The sequence below is a fragment of the Urocitellus parryii genome, chromosome 3 (assembly GCF_045843805.1).
Source record: "Urocitellus parryii isolate mUroPar1 chromosome 3, mUroPar1.hap1, whole genome shotgun sequence".
Classification (NCBI taxonomy): Eukaryota; Metazoa; Chordata; class Mammalia; order Rodentia; family Sciuridae; genus Urocitellus; species Urocitellus parryii.
Window position 1 is genome coordinate 86,630,221 of NC_135533.1, and position 16,123 is coordinate 86,646,343.

General features: G+C 42.2%; 1 protein-coding gene across 1 annotated transcript in view; it reads right to left on the reverse strand.

The window, feature by feature from the left end:
* Cpvl (carboxypeptidase vitellogenic like) overlaps positions 1-16,123 on the reverse strand; it is a 106,403-nt gene that overhangs the window by 72,067 nt on the left and 18,213 nt on the right. Inside the window, exons 3-6 of the mRNA XM_077796436.1 lie at positions 10,377-10,491; positions 9,389-9,447; positions 7,368-7,447; positions 2,429-2,495 (exon numbers count right to left, since the gene is read on the reverse strand). Of these exons, the coding sequence (XP_077652562.1) occupies positions 2,429-2,495; positions 7,368-7,447; positions 9,389-9,447; positions 10,377-10,491 (321 nt within the window). The remainder of the gene's footprint in view (positions 1-2,428; positions 2,496-7,367; positions 7,448-9,388; positions 9,448-10,376; positions 10,492-16,123) is intronic.

Below are 16,123 nucleotides of genomic sequence, written 5' to 3' on the forward strand. Positions count from 1 at the left end.
TTCCTAATTCTACTAACTTACCATTCCCTTGGAAAATGGACATTATCTTTCTCTCTTTTACTCCCTTAGTGTGCACATTTGCAGATGCTCTTGCTCAGCATCCTTCTAGCCCTTCCTCTGGAGCTCAGTCATCCCCTGACTCAAGCTGTAAGCTTCAGAGGGTGAGGACCCCAGCATGATTCTTCCCCTCTCAGGCATTTGGGATCAGCCTTGGGCTCCATACTAGCCAATCTGCATATTCCATTCCTCCAACCCAGTTACTGGTTTTCAGATGGACATAGGACCCAAATGCATCGCATGTAATTCAGGAATATGGATGGAATTAGTAGGAAAGAAAAGTTGAGCTTGCAGGCTACATGAAGAGAAGAGACAGGGACTTCAAGTGAAAAGAAATTACCTGAGAATGAAACCAGGGAAGTGCAAAGCCAAGTGAAAAGATCAGGAGAGAATAAGAGGCAAAGTCCTGATGAAAGAGACTTACAGGTTTCTTGTTGGCCATACTGATATAGGAATTCTGAAGCTATGTCAGGTGTATTATAGGACTGGAAAAAATGAAGCAAACATGCAATACTATTGGGAACCATAGTCATCAGTGTGGGAGAAGGCGTATACAAATAAGTAATGGGGAAAAGGAGAAGAGAACCCTGTGGTGGGAAATTAGAATTATGGGTCTTGGTGTGAATTTTACTTTTCTAGCTCTGCCCATTGACAAGATCTAATGATACCTCAGTGGCCATGAGCCAGTGGCAATGAGCACAATAAGTGCTCAGGACTTGGCTTTAATAATATCTCTCTGCCACACACACTAAAAGGAACCAGGTTTGAGTAAATGACTGATTCCAGGAGCGTTAGTCAACTTTCTGTCACTGTGGAAAACTACTGTATCAGCTCTCTGTCATTGTGACAACAATACCTGACATAAGTAACTTATGAAGAGCAAGTTTTCATTTGGCTCACAGTTTCAGAGGTTTAAGTCCTTGGTCACTTGGCCCTGTGGCAGTGCAGTATATCATGCTGGGAGTGCACAGTGGAGGATGCCTATTCACCACATCATGGCCAGAAAGCAAAAAGAGAAGAGGAGGGGTTAGGCCCCAATGTCTCCCTCAAAGGCATCCCCCCCGTCACCTAACTTGCTTCCATTAGGCCCCACCTCCTAAAGGTTCCATGGGCCAGGGACCAAGCCTTCAATACATGAGCCTTTGGAGGACAAGCCAGATTCAAACTATAACACAGGGAGAAAGTAAGAAAAGTAGGAGATGCTTCTGGAACACTTATTTGAGCCAAAAACCAAGGAAGTATTCAAAGACAAAAGGACACTGGAGCCATCTTGTTGGGGCTCTCAGTGAACAAAATTAAAACAATTTAAGCATCAAAACCTACAATGATCACAAAAATTTTTGACAGATCAAATAAAAATAATGATACCTTTAAGTATATAATAGAAAGAGGTTAGGGTAAAGATTGCTACAGAAGGATACCAGAAAAGCAAAATGGTTCCTGATTTCAAATACGAAATCTATTGCCAAAGAGTTAGTTTTGAAAAGTCATTATCTTCATGAATAAAATCACCATTTTATAACCCCTGGGTGTAATAACAGATTAAGATAGGGATCATCAATGGATGTTAAAAGTATTGGCAGACAGATTCAGGAGAACAGATGTTCACATGGTCTTGGATTATTTATTAATTACAAACAGAAACAAGTGTGTTTACAATGGTGAGATCCAGCAGAGACCACCTTGGCCAGGTGATCAAGTTTAGTATTTCCATAAGGGGACAAATTGACATCCTCCGCCTCCTGATGGCATACCACAGAAAATACCACATCATTTCTGCACTGTTCTTGCTGGTTCTAAGCACAAAGGGCAGAATCCAACAAGTTCAGAATATGGAGTACTCTGCAAGGCACTTGGTCTGAATTCTTCAAAATCACCCTTAATAGCCAGGAATGATAACATAATCCCAGAAGCTTGGGAGGCTGAGACAGAAGGATCGTGAGTTCAGCTACAGTGAGGCGCTAAGCAACTCATTGAGACCCTGTCTCTAAATAAAGTGCAAAATAGGGCTGGGGATGTGGCTGAGAGGTTGAGTGCCCCTGAGTTCACTCCCCAGTACACCCCACTCCCTTAATGACAACAACCAAAAGGGCAGATTGCTAAGAAATAACAAACCAACACTAAACCTAACACATGAATCTTTATTAAGCCCTGGATTTCAAAATATGTTATGGAGGATCTTTGGAAGATAGTTGGAAAATTTTGAGTATGGGCTTACTCAATCTTTAAATGTACACACACAAACACATATGCACGTATTTATACATATATGCATTTTTTTTAGATGAATATACCATCTACCAAAACAGTCATAGTAAATTTCAATCTTGATGATGTTTAAAGCACACAAGAAAACATGACTTTGACTCACCTCCCCAGTGGCATAAAAGTCATTATTTTCATACTCAGGAAACAACTGGAAAAACTGAACTAGTGCACTGCAAAAAGAGGAACAACAAATACACAATTGAAAATGGAATCAGAATCATTTCAGGTGATGCCACCAAAACTAACTCTTTGGCAATAGTTTTCACATTTGAAGTCAGGCACCAGTCTGCTTTTCAAAGACTCATGGACATAATAACACTGCATTCTATGTGGATGGTTAGAAAATAAATACGTATGGTCTTACATTGATATACTAAGAAGTTTGGACAGTGGACATCAAAACTTTGGGCACATTTCCAAATCTCTGGGTTACCACTTTGGATCACCTGGCTTGAGGGGACCTTGATCCAAGGATATTAGGCTTTCCCCTATTACTTAACATTCTTATGCAAACCTTAGGATTCCATTAACTTAGGTTTGTGGAGAGGTATGGGAATCTTAGTTCCTTACGAACCCCCACTGTAAGAGGCCCTAAATATTTCTAATGGAGCTCCCAGAATTGTCTAGTTTTAATAACCAAAAAAACAGAAAATCTTTAAAAGGACCATAATTTAAAGGGAAACCAGCAAATGACCACAAGTATTGAAATAAATGAACAGTGGCCTCTGAGCTAAAAAAAAAAAAAAAAAAGAAAAATCATATTTCCTAAAGAGTGCCAGCAGCCGCAGAAATGAACAACATGAAACAGAGTTAAGTCGACTCAAGGAATTATTTCAAAAGAAGCAAGAAAAAGGGAGATGTTTAAATGATTTCCTACTTGACTAAAATCTTCCCCCAAAGGAGGGGAAAACTTGTGACACTCAGATATTTTATGAATGTTGTGACCCAAACTGCAATGCCTGAGATGCTGGGGATGGCTTCTGTCCCAGCTTCTTGAGGAACTGAAAGCCATGAGCCATACAGGGAAGATGAAAGGCAAGGAGACTCTAGGGAGGGAGGAAAGGGAGAGAGTTCGAGGGTTACAGAAGCAAAATTGGGTCATTACAACCACTGTGATCTTGGCTATACTTAATTTTCAAAGGCTCCATAAAAATTCAGCATGAGCCACTAGTGCAGAGTTTTGGTGTTATTTCTCTATTTATAATTTATAGTGGCCTCTGTAGCAACTCAATCTGGGAAGCTGCAATTTTATGGCCTCCATGTTAGTACTGACAATAAACTGGCTTTAGAGCAGAGATAAAAATAGGAGTTCATCCTCCACCCTTCCCTCTCCAACCTTCAGGCTAAAAACTGCTTCCCTTGCTCTCTTCCTGATTCTTGGAATGGCAACAGACAATGGAACAGAGTAAATCTCAAATAAGCCTTTTGCTTGAGTTGAAAGCTTGCTTCCTTGTGGTGCTGGCTAGAGAGTTGTTAGGATTGCCAGATTTAGCAAGTAAAAAATATGATATCTCCAATTCAATTTGAAGTTCAGATAAATGAAAAAACAATGTTTCAGTATAATTGTGTTCAAATATTGTCTGGATTATACTTACATGAAAAATTATTCACCACTTACCTGAAATTCAAATTTAACTGGGCATTCTAGGCCTCATCTGGCAATCTCAAGTGAAGGAGTTAATCTTTCAATTTCCCCATTATAAGTTTTAAATTTACTGCTTTTTTTTAAAAAAGTGAGCCCTTGATAGGTCTCTCTTAAATGGGAATGAAGAATGGAAAAGGTAGATTTACTAAAAAATTAGATTCACATGCAATTGCTTATTTAACTGTATTTTTATTCAGGGATATTCTTATTACCTGGTGAGGGTCTGCTTAAAGATAGAGTCTAGAATAATGTCTTCATGAACATTCAAATTTGAGAGACAGAGTTGCTAAAATATACATAGCACACATCCTGTGTGTGTGTGTGTGCACACATGTGCTCCATGCATTTATTCAGGTGGAATTGTGTGGCACAGAAAACATGCATCTGCTATGAGATTCCATTTTGCAACCTTACTTGTCTAATAAATAGAATCTTAGCTAAAGGCTATCTTCTGGCAGACAGATATATTAAAGGACAATAAGGAGAAACGGAGATTGCAGTGAAAGATGACCAGGAGAAAATTACTCCTTTGATAAGTTTTTTGAAAAGGGAAGTTGGTGTATGCAGAATAGAGAAAGTGAAACGATCAAGCACTATAGACCTAAAGAGAGTACAGGAATCTGATCAGTTCTGGTGGAGCCACAGAATAATACATACAAATGACACTCAGAAAGATTGAGGTTCTGATCATCTAAGTGGGAATATCATCCTCACTAAAGCCAAGCAGGAATTTGACAGCCACCCACAGTGGACAGAAACCAACTCAACAAGGAAAACTGTGGCTGTTTAGTGGTGCTGGAGAACACAAGAGCAGCCTCTTCTCATTTATTTTACATGCAGTGTGACCTTGCTGGGATCCTCTCCCCCCTGCATGGATCACAGTGTCTTCTTTCATATATGAAACCTGCTTCATGGCGGCATTGCTGGGAATTTTCGTGTGGCCAATCAGAGCATTTCCCATCAGAAAGCAACATGGTGGGCAGAACAGCAGCAGCACATCCACTTGGCTGCTAAGGTGACTTCAGGCATCCTACTAGACTGCACACCAGGAGGGCAAGGGCTGCTGCTGCATCACCCGCACCCAGAACAGTGTCCTGCAGACAGTGTGTGTTCCGGGATGGAGAGCAGCACGACACCGGCCACTCTATCCAAGTCCAAGTGAGCAAATGTATTACATTTTGGTGATTTTATTTTTTTCTAAGCCAGAGAAGCACCAAGGCTCTCTAACACATTCCAAAGAGTGAAGAGAGAGAGAGAGAGAGAGAGAGAGAGAGAGAGAGAGAGAGAGAGAGAGAGAATCCTAACACTTTGTTACTGAAAAAGTTTTATTTGCAAACACACACAAAAGATGCGCAACATCAAAGTGAATAGTAAATGCCTCTTTGGGAGGCTACTCCTTCCAGACACACACTGTTAACAGGAAAAAGGAAAGGGACTTTCAGAAGAAGGAAAGATAGTCTTCAAAGGGAGAGGAAGAAAGATCTACTCTAAACCCTCAGTAGCCCATTTACAGGTTTCAAAGCGACCTTCTTATTCCCAGTACCCATCTGGAGAGCTGGACAGAAGAATGTAGGCACAAAAGGAAACCAATAGCGTAAACTATAAAGGAAACAGCTGAAATCAGTTTTCTGCACTACTCTTGATTAGCTATTTTCCAGTTCTAAGAGCCTGAAGCAAAAAGAACTAAAACAGCTATAAACAATGGATGCTTTGAAATAGGTTCTCTTTACACGTCATGCAAGTGGAGATGTACCACATGTCAGCAGTAAAGACCCACACGGAGGGTACTGGAAGCTGGGAGCTTCTTCTGGGAAGGGGAGGGAGGGGGATTTTGCAATGCTGTGTCTTCCAAGGGACTGACACATTTCTTTAATACAGAACCTCAGCCCTCAGGGCGTTTGCTAGTTAAACAATTGAGCTTGTTTGGATTTAAGCCAGAATCAGTTGGAGTGGGGTGGGGGGTGAAGAGTAGGTTCCTATCAGAAGAATGAAAGCTCCAGAGACAGGGCCCTGGAGGAGACTTCTGAGGGCAGGAGGAGAGAGTGTCTGTGGAGGGAGGAGAGAGTTTTGGAACTGGGATGAGGAAAGGGGTCCATTTGCAAGGACCGGTTACTATGTTCCCAGGATCTACTGTACCTGGGAGCAGAGGTGTGGGGACCTAAGAACTCCCATGGAAACTGAGGAAGGGTTAAAATCATAAGATGTGGAAAAGGAAAGTGAAGAAGATGTACTCTTTTCAGGGTCAGCAGAGGAAAAGAAAATTGCCTTTGGGGAAAAGGCCAGGAAGTTTCTTTCTTCCCTCCACTAGCCATCTGCTTTGGGGAGAAAGAAGAGTAAAATGGAAAGGTTTATCAGAGATCAGAGAACTCTGACTTCTATTAGAGACACTTTCTCTTTGGAGACTAGTGGATTTTGCTCACCAAGTAATTAGCAGCTAGATGGTGGAGGTGGGGTGGGGAAGCACCTAGTGAACTCCCCAGGCCACTAGGGCTCTTTTAATAGATTACCATGATGCAGCAAGTGCTCCCCTAGTGACCTGAAAGGACTTAGAACTTGATCTCAAGGAACAATTTATAGACTGGAAAAATCTGACCAAATAAGAAAGGTCGCTTACATTTTTTTTAATGTGCTAAAAATAGATATAATAGATGTGAGTAAGAAAAAGGAAGAAACTCTATGTGCACTGTTTAATCAAGCTAACAACTTTATATTTCCCCTCTCCCCTTTTTAAAGCAAAATAAACATTTTGTAAGAGGAAGGGGAAAAGGAAGAACGAGCTAATAAGCTGTTCAGCCTGAAAAAATCATGAGGGAGAAAAGCAAGAGAGTAAAAACAAATGCGTATAAAGGAGAGATCCTGGGAAATAAGACCCACCCAGCCCCCCCCCAAAAAAAACTACGAATTCTCGGAGAAGATGCTATTTCCTAGTAAATGCAAAGTTAAAATATAATTTTTGGAAAAAAAAACCTTTAAGGCATTGGTTGAAAGATTTTTTTTAAAAAAATCTTTGGTTGAAAAATTCTGTTTCTTAAACGATTTTTTTTAAAAATTGGTATTTATTTTATTGATTTATTTTTATGTGGTGCTGAGAATCAAACACAGTGCCTCATATATGCCAGGCAAGTGCATCATTTCTGAGCTCTTTATGTTCTCTGCTGGCCAATTATGCAATTATCAATGATGAGGTAAAAACAGGAAAAAAAAAAAGAAAGAAAAGACTACAAGTGTGCACATGTGTGTGTGAGTGTGTGTGGCCCTGGGTAGAAATTCTCCCAATCTTTCAGAAATTGGGCAATAAGGACCCATCAATAATAATTCCAGCACTGGAAGGGGTTTTCCTATTGAGATAGAAAAATGCTTGGTCTGAAGAGGTCCAGAGAAAGCCTACACATCTTACCTGTGCAAATTGTGGGCCACATCATCCTCATTGACAGCATATCCCTGGGAATTATTGGTAAAACTGAAGCCAGTGCCCACCTGAAGGGGGAACAGATCAGCAGGTGAGCAGGCAGACACACACTCCCTGCAGGTCTTCAGGTGGAACCTGCGCTGGGGGCAGCCTTACTTACTCCACAGGCCAAGCCTCTGACTTCAGGTTTTTGCCATCACCTAGGTATGTTGGCTGTCCTCACAGGGGCACACTGGCTTCACTCATCCCCCACCCCAAACACAACAGCAGCAGGAGCCTTGCCCTGGGGTCTACCCTTGGGGGCTGGGCTGTCCCAATTCCTCAGAGGGGACCTGCCCTTCATCTTTCTTTGTTCAGCCACAGCATCAGAAGATCCAAAGCAGTCTCCTTTCCCTGAAGAGTGTGCGGCTCTGTTCTGCAGAGAAGGAGCTCTCTGGCTGGAGAAAGAAGAGAACTGGATGTGTTTTCTTCTTCTTTTCTTAATTTGTGATAAATACGACCATCACTCCATCTCATTTTCAGTAGGTGAGTTTTAAAATAATTAAGACTAAATCTAACCCACTATTGTCTCTGCCTAAGATTTCATAGACAACTGAGCTATCAATGAAAAGAAGAAGCTACAAGTGAATTTGTGTCAATAATTTGTGTAGGAATGCACTCCCCACTAGTTGCAAAGATTTTTTTCATTTATCTCGCTGCCCCCAAACACCCAAGATAACACATTTAAATCACCTCCTGTTTAAATATGTAATTATAGACTAAGGAAAAGGATGGCTGACAAAGGATCAAAGACAAGTGTGTTGACTTTTTTTTTTCCTTCCTAATTGTTTTCTCCTTGGACCCTCTGAAAAGAGAGAAACGTTTTGAGATTTTAGTAAGGGGGTAAAGACACTCTGAATCTGTAGAACCAGACCCTGAGCCACTGTCCTATTTTATAGTTTATTGAAACCAATTTCAGAAAACTTCTAAAGGAGAATACCTATTTTTGTCCCCAAATGAGACATACTGCTTCTCCTGATAAGGGAAGGAGACTAGTTTGGGCCTTATTTATCTAGAATGCTATAGGACAGATTAGGAATTCTGATACTAAACAATAACCTATACAGGAGCATCCTATACCATCCAAAAAAAGACACTAACCCCTGATCCTCAACAGTAAAAACCAGTGAACAGGACGTTTCCTGGGATTCAAAAACTAGAAAAGAGAGCAAGAAAAATTCCCCAACTCTGATTATGACAAAACATGCTATAAATCTCAAAATAATTTTCATTTTTATAGATTAAATTCTATTTTATGCATTTATTTATCTTAGTTACAGATGGACACAATATCTTTTATTTTATTTATTTGTTTATCTGGTGCTGAGAATCAAACCCAGTGCCTCACATGTGCTAGGCATGCTCTCAAACACTGAACCACAACCCCAGCCCTAAATTCTACTTTAAAAAGAAAAAATATCTCTAATGTTTAAAATGACAGTCATGCATTGCTTAATGATGGGGGTACATCCTGAGAAATAATGTATCCTTAGGTGAATTAATTGTTGTGGGAACATCCCAGAGTATACTTACACAAATCTAGAAGTTGTAGCTTACTACACACATGGGCTAAGGGTTGTGTGTATATGTGTGCACAAATATGTATATATAAATTTTGTATAAAACATAAGTGTATATAGTATATATTTATACCACAGCCCTTGCTCCTAAACTACAAACCTATATAGCATGTTACTGTACTGAATGTGACGGGCAATTATAACATAATGGTAAGAATCTGTGTGTCTAAAAATATCTAAACATGAAAAAGGTAAAAATACTATAGTGATGGGAATTTTTCAGCTCCATTAAAATCTGAGGGGACCACTGTCACATATGTGGCCCATTGTTGACTGAAGCACTATTATGCACATGACTAAATTTAATAAAAAGTAAAAAAGACAAGAGAGGCCAGCACAGAGACACTTCATAGACACAGACATTTCATTCACAGGTGGCATTGTACTCACCGGATTATCCATATAAAGCATGGACAAGGTGGTGGTCCAAGGGAAGTTTCTGGGCAGGACTGTTAAAACAGAGGAGGGGTCTGAGTCTGAGTTGCTAACAGAATATACCATGTAAGGCCCTGCTGCAGCCAGGAGTCCAGCACCCTCCTCCCCCAGGAACACTGGGTGTGCCTCTGATACAGTATCACACTTTCACAGTGGGGACCTGGCCCCAGCACCCTGACCTCCTCTCCTCTCTTCTCTTTTTCTACCTGAAGGATTCTACATCTAAGATGAAGCTTGAATACAGAACCCAGTACAACTGGGCCATGAGGAAATACCCAGGGACCACCCATGTGATAATTCCCATCTGTCCAGTCCTATAAATCATCCTTAACAGTCCAATCCTCTTGAATTCTCTTCTGCCCACCCAAGACCGAAGAGAACAACAATTTCAACAAGCACAGAAGCTTTTTATGAGTCACAAGTGGGTTCACACTCTGAATTCTGACCCAGGGAAAGTAAACCATCTCCAAAATAAGACAATGACCTGGAGATGAGCCTGGGTGACAGATGTTGCTTGTTCTCCATCCTTCCTCCACCACAGCATCCTGCTTCCAAGGTAACAGGTCATTTAAGTGACTGGAACCATAAGGTGTTCAGTTTGTCTGAGTAATCCCCCCATTAGGCCCATGCAAAAGAGCTCTCCCAAACGATAATAAATACCAACTGTTTCTGCAAGCCGAGAATGCTTGAGTCAGCCAGCAGAGCTCTGAGAAAAGAGCTTAGAACCTTTCACCCAAATTTCAAGGGAGAAAGTAGGCCAGTCAGGACACTCACCCCAGTGGCTCCTCCTTGGACAGGCATTGCCAGAGAGCTGTGTTTTTATAATCTGGAGCTGTTAAAACTATTCTAAGTGACTCAGTGTCTACCCTAAGTTAGTTCTGGATTAGATATAAGGCCCTGATGAAGGATTCTCCATAGGAGACAGAGTTCAAGCCACACTTACCAGTCATATTACTTGTGATGACATAAGGTCCATGTTCCACAAAGAGTCCAAACATGGATGAGCCTCCCGGCCCGCCCTGCAGCCACAGAACTACTGGAGCAGTCTCTGGTTGTACCTAGAAGGAACAGAGAAGCTGGTGACCACACAGAACACTCACCAAGGCTACAGAAAGCCTGTGTGTCTTCTACATCTTGACTACATCCCACTAAGTCTTGCCAGACCCCAATGAACACATTTCAGCCATGAACAAGGTACTGGTCATCTCTTGTTTTGCATTAGTACTTGCCACGTATGATGGTATCCTCTTCTCTTGCAAAGAGATAGAAACCACCTTGAATGTGGAGGTCTTGCTTGTGTATGCTGCTAAACACTTAGCATTCTGCCTGGAATCTGGGTTAATTTTTGCAGCTGTTTGAGTTGGGGCTAGGCGGGCATTCCATTGGACCTGCATATTCCCAACAGAGGCACAACAAAGAATCCATCCTCGGGGATGGTCTCCCCCATAACTGAAAGCCCAAACTGCCAGGGATTAGAGCAACTTCATTCAATATGGGAGAAACTGAGGAGCTGTGGACAGGCCTGGAGTCACTCAACCAATGGAAAGAGCAATAACAAACCCCCAAGCAAGGAATGGGTTTATTTAGGACATAAGAGACATGAATTAGAAAGGGCCATGGGCAGAACCTGGATGTTGACCATCAGGAACTGGTAGTGGTGTCGATGCCATCAGCTTCAATGGCAGAGGGATTTTCTATTTTTTGACTCAACACATATTTACTGAGCACCTAATATGGGACAGGGTATAGGAGCTAGGTACCTGGTCAAGCAGTGAGTGACAGCAGAAGACTCAGCATTCTTTTGGAGCTTACAGTTTTGTGGGGAATGCAGACAGAAAATAAGAAAGGAAAAAATAAGTAAATTCCATGATTAAGGATTGTAAAAAGAACATAAGGGTGATGTAAAGAGGGTCCCTGAGGGCTGGGAAGGACCTGGGCTCAGGGAAGACCTGAGTCCTGGATGGAGACCTGGAGGCGGAGGAGGATCCAGCCACAACAGAGCTGGGAGCAGAGCTGCAGCTGGAGAGAGAAGAGGTGTGGGGGGGCTCCCAGCGGAAAAGAACTGGGTGCAGAGGGTCACATGGCCCTAACGTGAGTCCTCCACAGCCTGGGCTCTACAGGGCTCAAGCAGCCCCAAAAGTGGATCTTTATTTGATGTCCTGGTTCTCTAGATGTTTGGTCCACAAGGCATGCCAAACAAGGACGCGACTGGAATGAGATAAATCCTGCATCCTCCTATGCAGCCCAGCCCAAACTGACCAAGGCCAGTTCCACTGAATTGGAGCAGGGAGCTCCCTCTGCCTGGAGGATGTGAGGAGGCTTGACTAACTCAGGAGGAGCCTGGGATGCCATCCAAGAACCTGGAGGAAGAGCTGATGGGACTGAGTTCTAACTGCAGTGACAGAGGGCACACAGGCACTTCTCCAGTCACCAAAGGTGTGATGTAGGCTCCTGCAGTGCTCTAGAAAGGGGTCCTGAGGGTCTTGCTGGGACAGAGTGCTGGTTGGCACAGCCATGGGCTGGAGAAGAGCTCCTGGGGCCCACTCCCAAGCACGATGGATTAAGTGACATCATCAAAGCCCTTGGACAATGCCTAATGTACAGTGAAAACACAATAAGTGAAAATGATCATTATAATTAAGGAAACAGGTAGACATAGTAGAAGCTGGAGTCAGCCTGGGACCTCTGACTAGCATAGCTGTAACTACAGGAGCCAACTCTATGTAACAGATAAATGTGTGCGCTCCTGCCACAAAATGATTAGATATAAACCTGGGCTTCACTATCAGCAAGCTGGGTGATTTGGGGTGAGTTGCCTAAGCTCTCTGGATCTCAGTTTCCTCACCTGTAACATGGGGAGTAATCATAATACTTACAACAAATGCCTGGCTATTGGGAGAATTGAATGAATTCCTTTTCATAAAGCCCTGCAAGTGGCACCAGGCATGTGTTCTATAAATGCTAGCTACTGCTGTGATGGAAAAATACTAGGGATTCATGGACAGTTTGAACACAAATCATCTATAAATGGAAGAATAGGAAAGTGTGTTGTTTGGTGGGTTTTCCTTGGTCCACATCTTTCCTGGCCAGCAGGAAAAATAACATGAAATACAGCTCTTCATTTTTTTTTTTTTTTAACAGGGAAGCAAAGTGAGCCGTGGAATTTGGAGCCAGGCAGATTGTGGCTCTACTTGGCCACACAAGAGCTAAGATATCCTGGCCCTCCACTTCTTCAGGCCTCAGTTTCCTTATCTGTCAAATGGGCATAGTGCCTACCTCACAGGCTTGCCCGGATGCTCTGATGAGAAGAGGTACAAGCAATGAGACCATAAACTCTAATGTGGTAAATAAGTAGAACAAGCTCTGCCCCAACCTACCTGAACACTTGCTATGGGTTTTGTTTGAACATGTGATATCTTTTTCCTCTCAGACCCTCTGTCTTCCTATTTAATAGATATTTAATATTTAAACTCAGTCCCATCAGCTCTTCCTCCAATACACTCACTGAGACCGACTTCTACTTGTATTCACTCAGTGGGAGTACATTATCTATTTCAAAAGTTAGGTAAAGCATAGGACCTGGAAGGAAGCCGTCCCTGATCTTCCCCAGCCTCCCAGCAATGTCCGATGCTTCAGGTCCACTGATTCCAGGGCATGTCCAGCCTCCACTTTCTTCCTTATGTCCCAGGGAAATCCCAAAGGCCCCAGTAAGCTGAGCCTCACATGAAAATAACTGGGAGAGCTTTTAAGAAACACTTCTGCCTAGGCTCAAACCCCAGAGTTTGCAATTCCCTTGGCCAGGAGTGGGGCGGGCACCCTCAGTCTTTCTCAGAAGCCCCCGCATGGCTCTCAGGGCAGGGCTGAGCATCTGTGAGCTGGATGTGTGCCAGAAGTTTCTGGTCTCCACTGGTCCTCTCCTATCCTCCACCCTGGCTTCCCGTGACCCTTCCTGTGACCTGGCACCATGAAAGGAACCTCTGGACTCTCAGAAAAAATAACCTGACCCTGAGAGGCCACACTACAAAGTCAAGTCAAACACCTCAGTGCCAAACAACTTTCTTATGCAACTGTGAAGCCCAGGACACTGCATTCTTGAAATGCTTAAATAATAAGAGATCTGCACACACCTCCAACCTCAGCTGACCTGGCTCCTCAGTGTACTTTCCTGAAGGAGGTGACTGAGGCTCAACAACCCTTGAAGAAATTGTTTTTAAAGAAAACCTCACACATACATCTTTGAACCAACCAGCCTGTGAATGAATATTGCCCTGACCTGGGATAGAATGCAAAAGTCAGATGCCTGAAAATAAAGGTGTACACGTTTAACACCAAACACCCAAGAGTGAGTATGATTCATGCAGACTTTTATAATATAATGTGGCATCATAACATCATGATACATAATATTATGTCCATAGTGATGGCATGGAATTATCATGTGATAGTCTTTAAAATAAATAAATCCAGCTCTCAATTGTAAGAATGCAGCTCATCTCCCATGCCCTAACCCTTACTCAGGCAAACATAAAAGTAAATGAAGAACAAAACCACATTGCAAAAGTTTGGGATCAAATGAAACAAGAAGTAACTACTTTAATTTGTATCACTTACAGTGATACAAATTCAGAACTTCAAAAATATTCATTACACTGAAGCTATGATTCAGGGTCCATGAAATAAGAGAATGGGTGCATTTATTGTTTTCAAAAGCTTTAAAAGTTTTCCTTAAAAATTTCCATCTTGCAAAAAGAGACTACTTATTTTTTTTTCTTTTGGTACCACGGATTGAACCAAGGGGTGCTTTACCACTGAGCCACATCCCCAGTCCTATTTGAATTATTTTTCAGGTTTTTTGAACAGGGTCTTGCTAAGTTGCTGAGGCTGGCTTTGAACTTGCAATCTTCCTGCCTCGGCCTCCCAAGTGGCTGGGATTACAAGCAGATGCCACCGTGCCTGGCAAGAGTACTTATTCTTAACTAAAGCTTTTTTTTTTTCAATTTTTTTCAATTTAATCCCCCTCCCCCACCAATCTTACCCACTAAGGATGATCCTCATCTCTCCTGGGTATTTCCCTGTGCTCCCCATGCCATTGTATATGTATCTTGTAGCTCTTATATTTGCAACATACATAATTTTTTATTGTTTTCAAAAGCTTTAAAAGTTTTCCCTTAAAATCTGTCCCTTGCCTCTCGGGGTGGATATGTCTCCCTTGGTTAGGAGGCCTCGTCTTATCCAACATCAGATCCTCTTTCAAAAAAAGGATCAGGCTCTACCAAAACTGGTATATTTGCTGTGTTCACTTAACAACATGCTATGGACATCTCTTCACAGAAGCACACATATTATCAGTTGGCTGACCAGCATCACACTTGATCAATTTACCACAGTGTACTAATTCATTTAACATGTAACACCAACAACTCATAGGACATGGTCTAGGGCTGTGAGTGCAGACCAATTCCTACTCACAGTTAGTTAGAATACTTCATGATTAAGAATATAGATTCTGGAGCCAGACTTCCAGGGTTGAAATTCCAATTAAATTATTTCACAGCTGTGTGTGTCCTTGGGCAAGTTACTTAGCTTCTCTGTGTCTCAGTGTCCTCTGCTTGCAAATATGGATCATAATAATGTCTCTCTCATAGGATGACCATGTATATTTAAACAGTAGATGTATGCATAGCACTGAGAACAATACTGAGCACATCTTTTATGTGTTATTTTTGATTATTTTTTATGGTGGGGTGGCAGTAACTAACTAGATGGATAGGTGATATGAAATAGTAAATGAGTACTCAAAGAGGGTCTCTGAGGATGAGGTTACATTTGAGCTAAGAGTTGAAGGATGCGTGAAACCCCAACAGTGAACAGTTATATATCACTTAAGAAGAAAATCATCTCTCTATTAATGACTATAGGTCAGAGTACTGTGGCAAGAACTTATGATCAAAAAGAAGAAACAAATAAATTCTGAGTCTTAAAGAAGGGACAAAGGGATCCTAGGTCTTTAGGTGGAATGACTCTCTAGCAACCTAAGAGGGTGGGCCAGCCTGCAGGGCAAAACTGAACCCTTCCTAAGGAAACAAGAAACAGCACTGGTTTTGCCTCCAAAGCCCTTTCAATTCTCCTGGCGACCCCTGGTGGATAATTCATGAACCTGGCCACACCTGCCTCAGGGTTTGTTCCAGAATGAACAGTCCTGAAGGAGGCAAATGACTGGGTCTATTAGAACTTCCTGCAGAAGAGAATTTCCCTGCCTCCACGTTAGCAAGTTCCAAAGGACAATAAGAAAATCCACCCTCTGTCTTCATGAACTGTCATTCCAAGGAAGCAACATTCAATGCAACTGAAGTAGTGCCTGTCTATCCCTTGCCTCTCTGGGTGGATATGTCCTCCTTGGCTAGGAGGCCTCATCTTATCCAATATCAGACAGACCCCAGGTCCCCCTTTTCCGAGAGAGAAATGGGGAGGCAAAGACAGAGACAAAGAGTAGAGAAAACCTTCTACCCAAAGTGCACACTGTCACTGAAACAGTGAGTTAAGGTATTTCGGTGGGGGCTAAGCACTTGACAACCTCTGTACTTTTAAGTAACACAGTTTACACAATAATATGTCACACAGAGGACCTGATGGGGTGACTTTAGGGAATTGTAGATGCCTCGCCACATGCTAGGGCCATGATTTGGACCA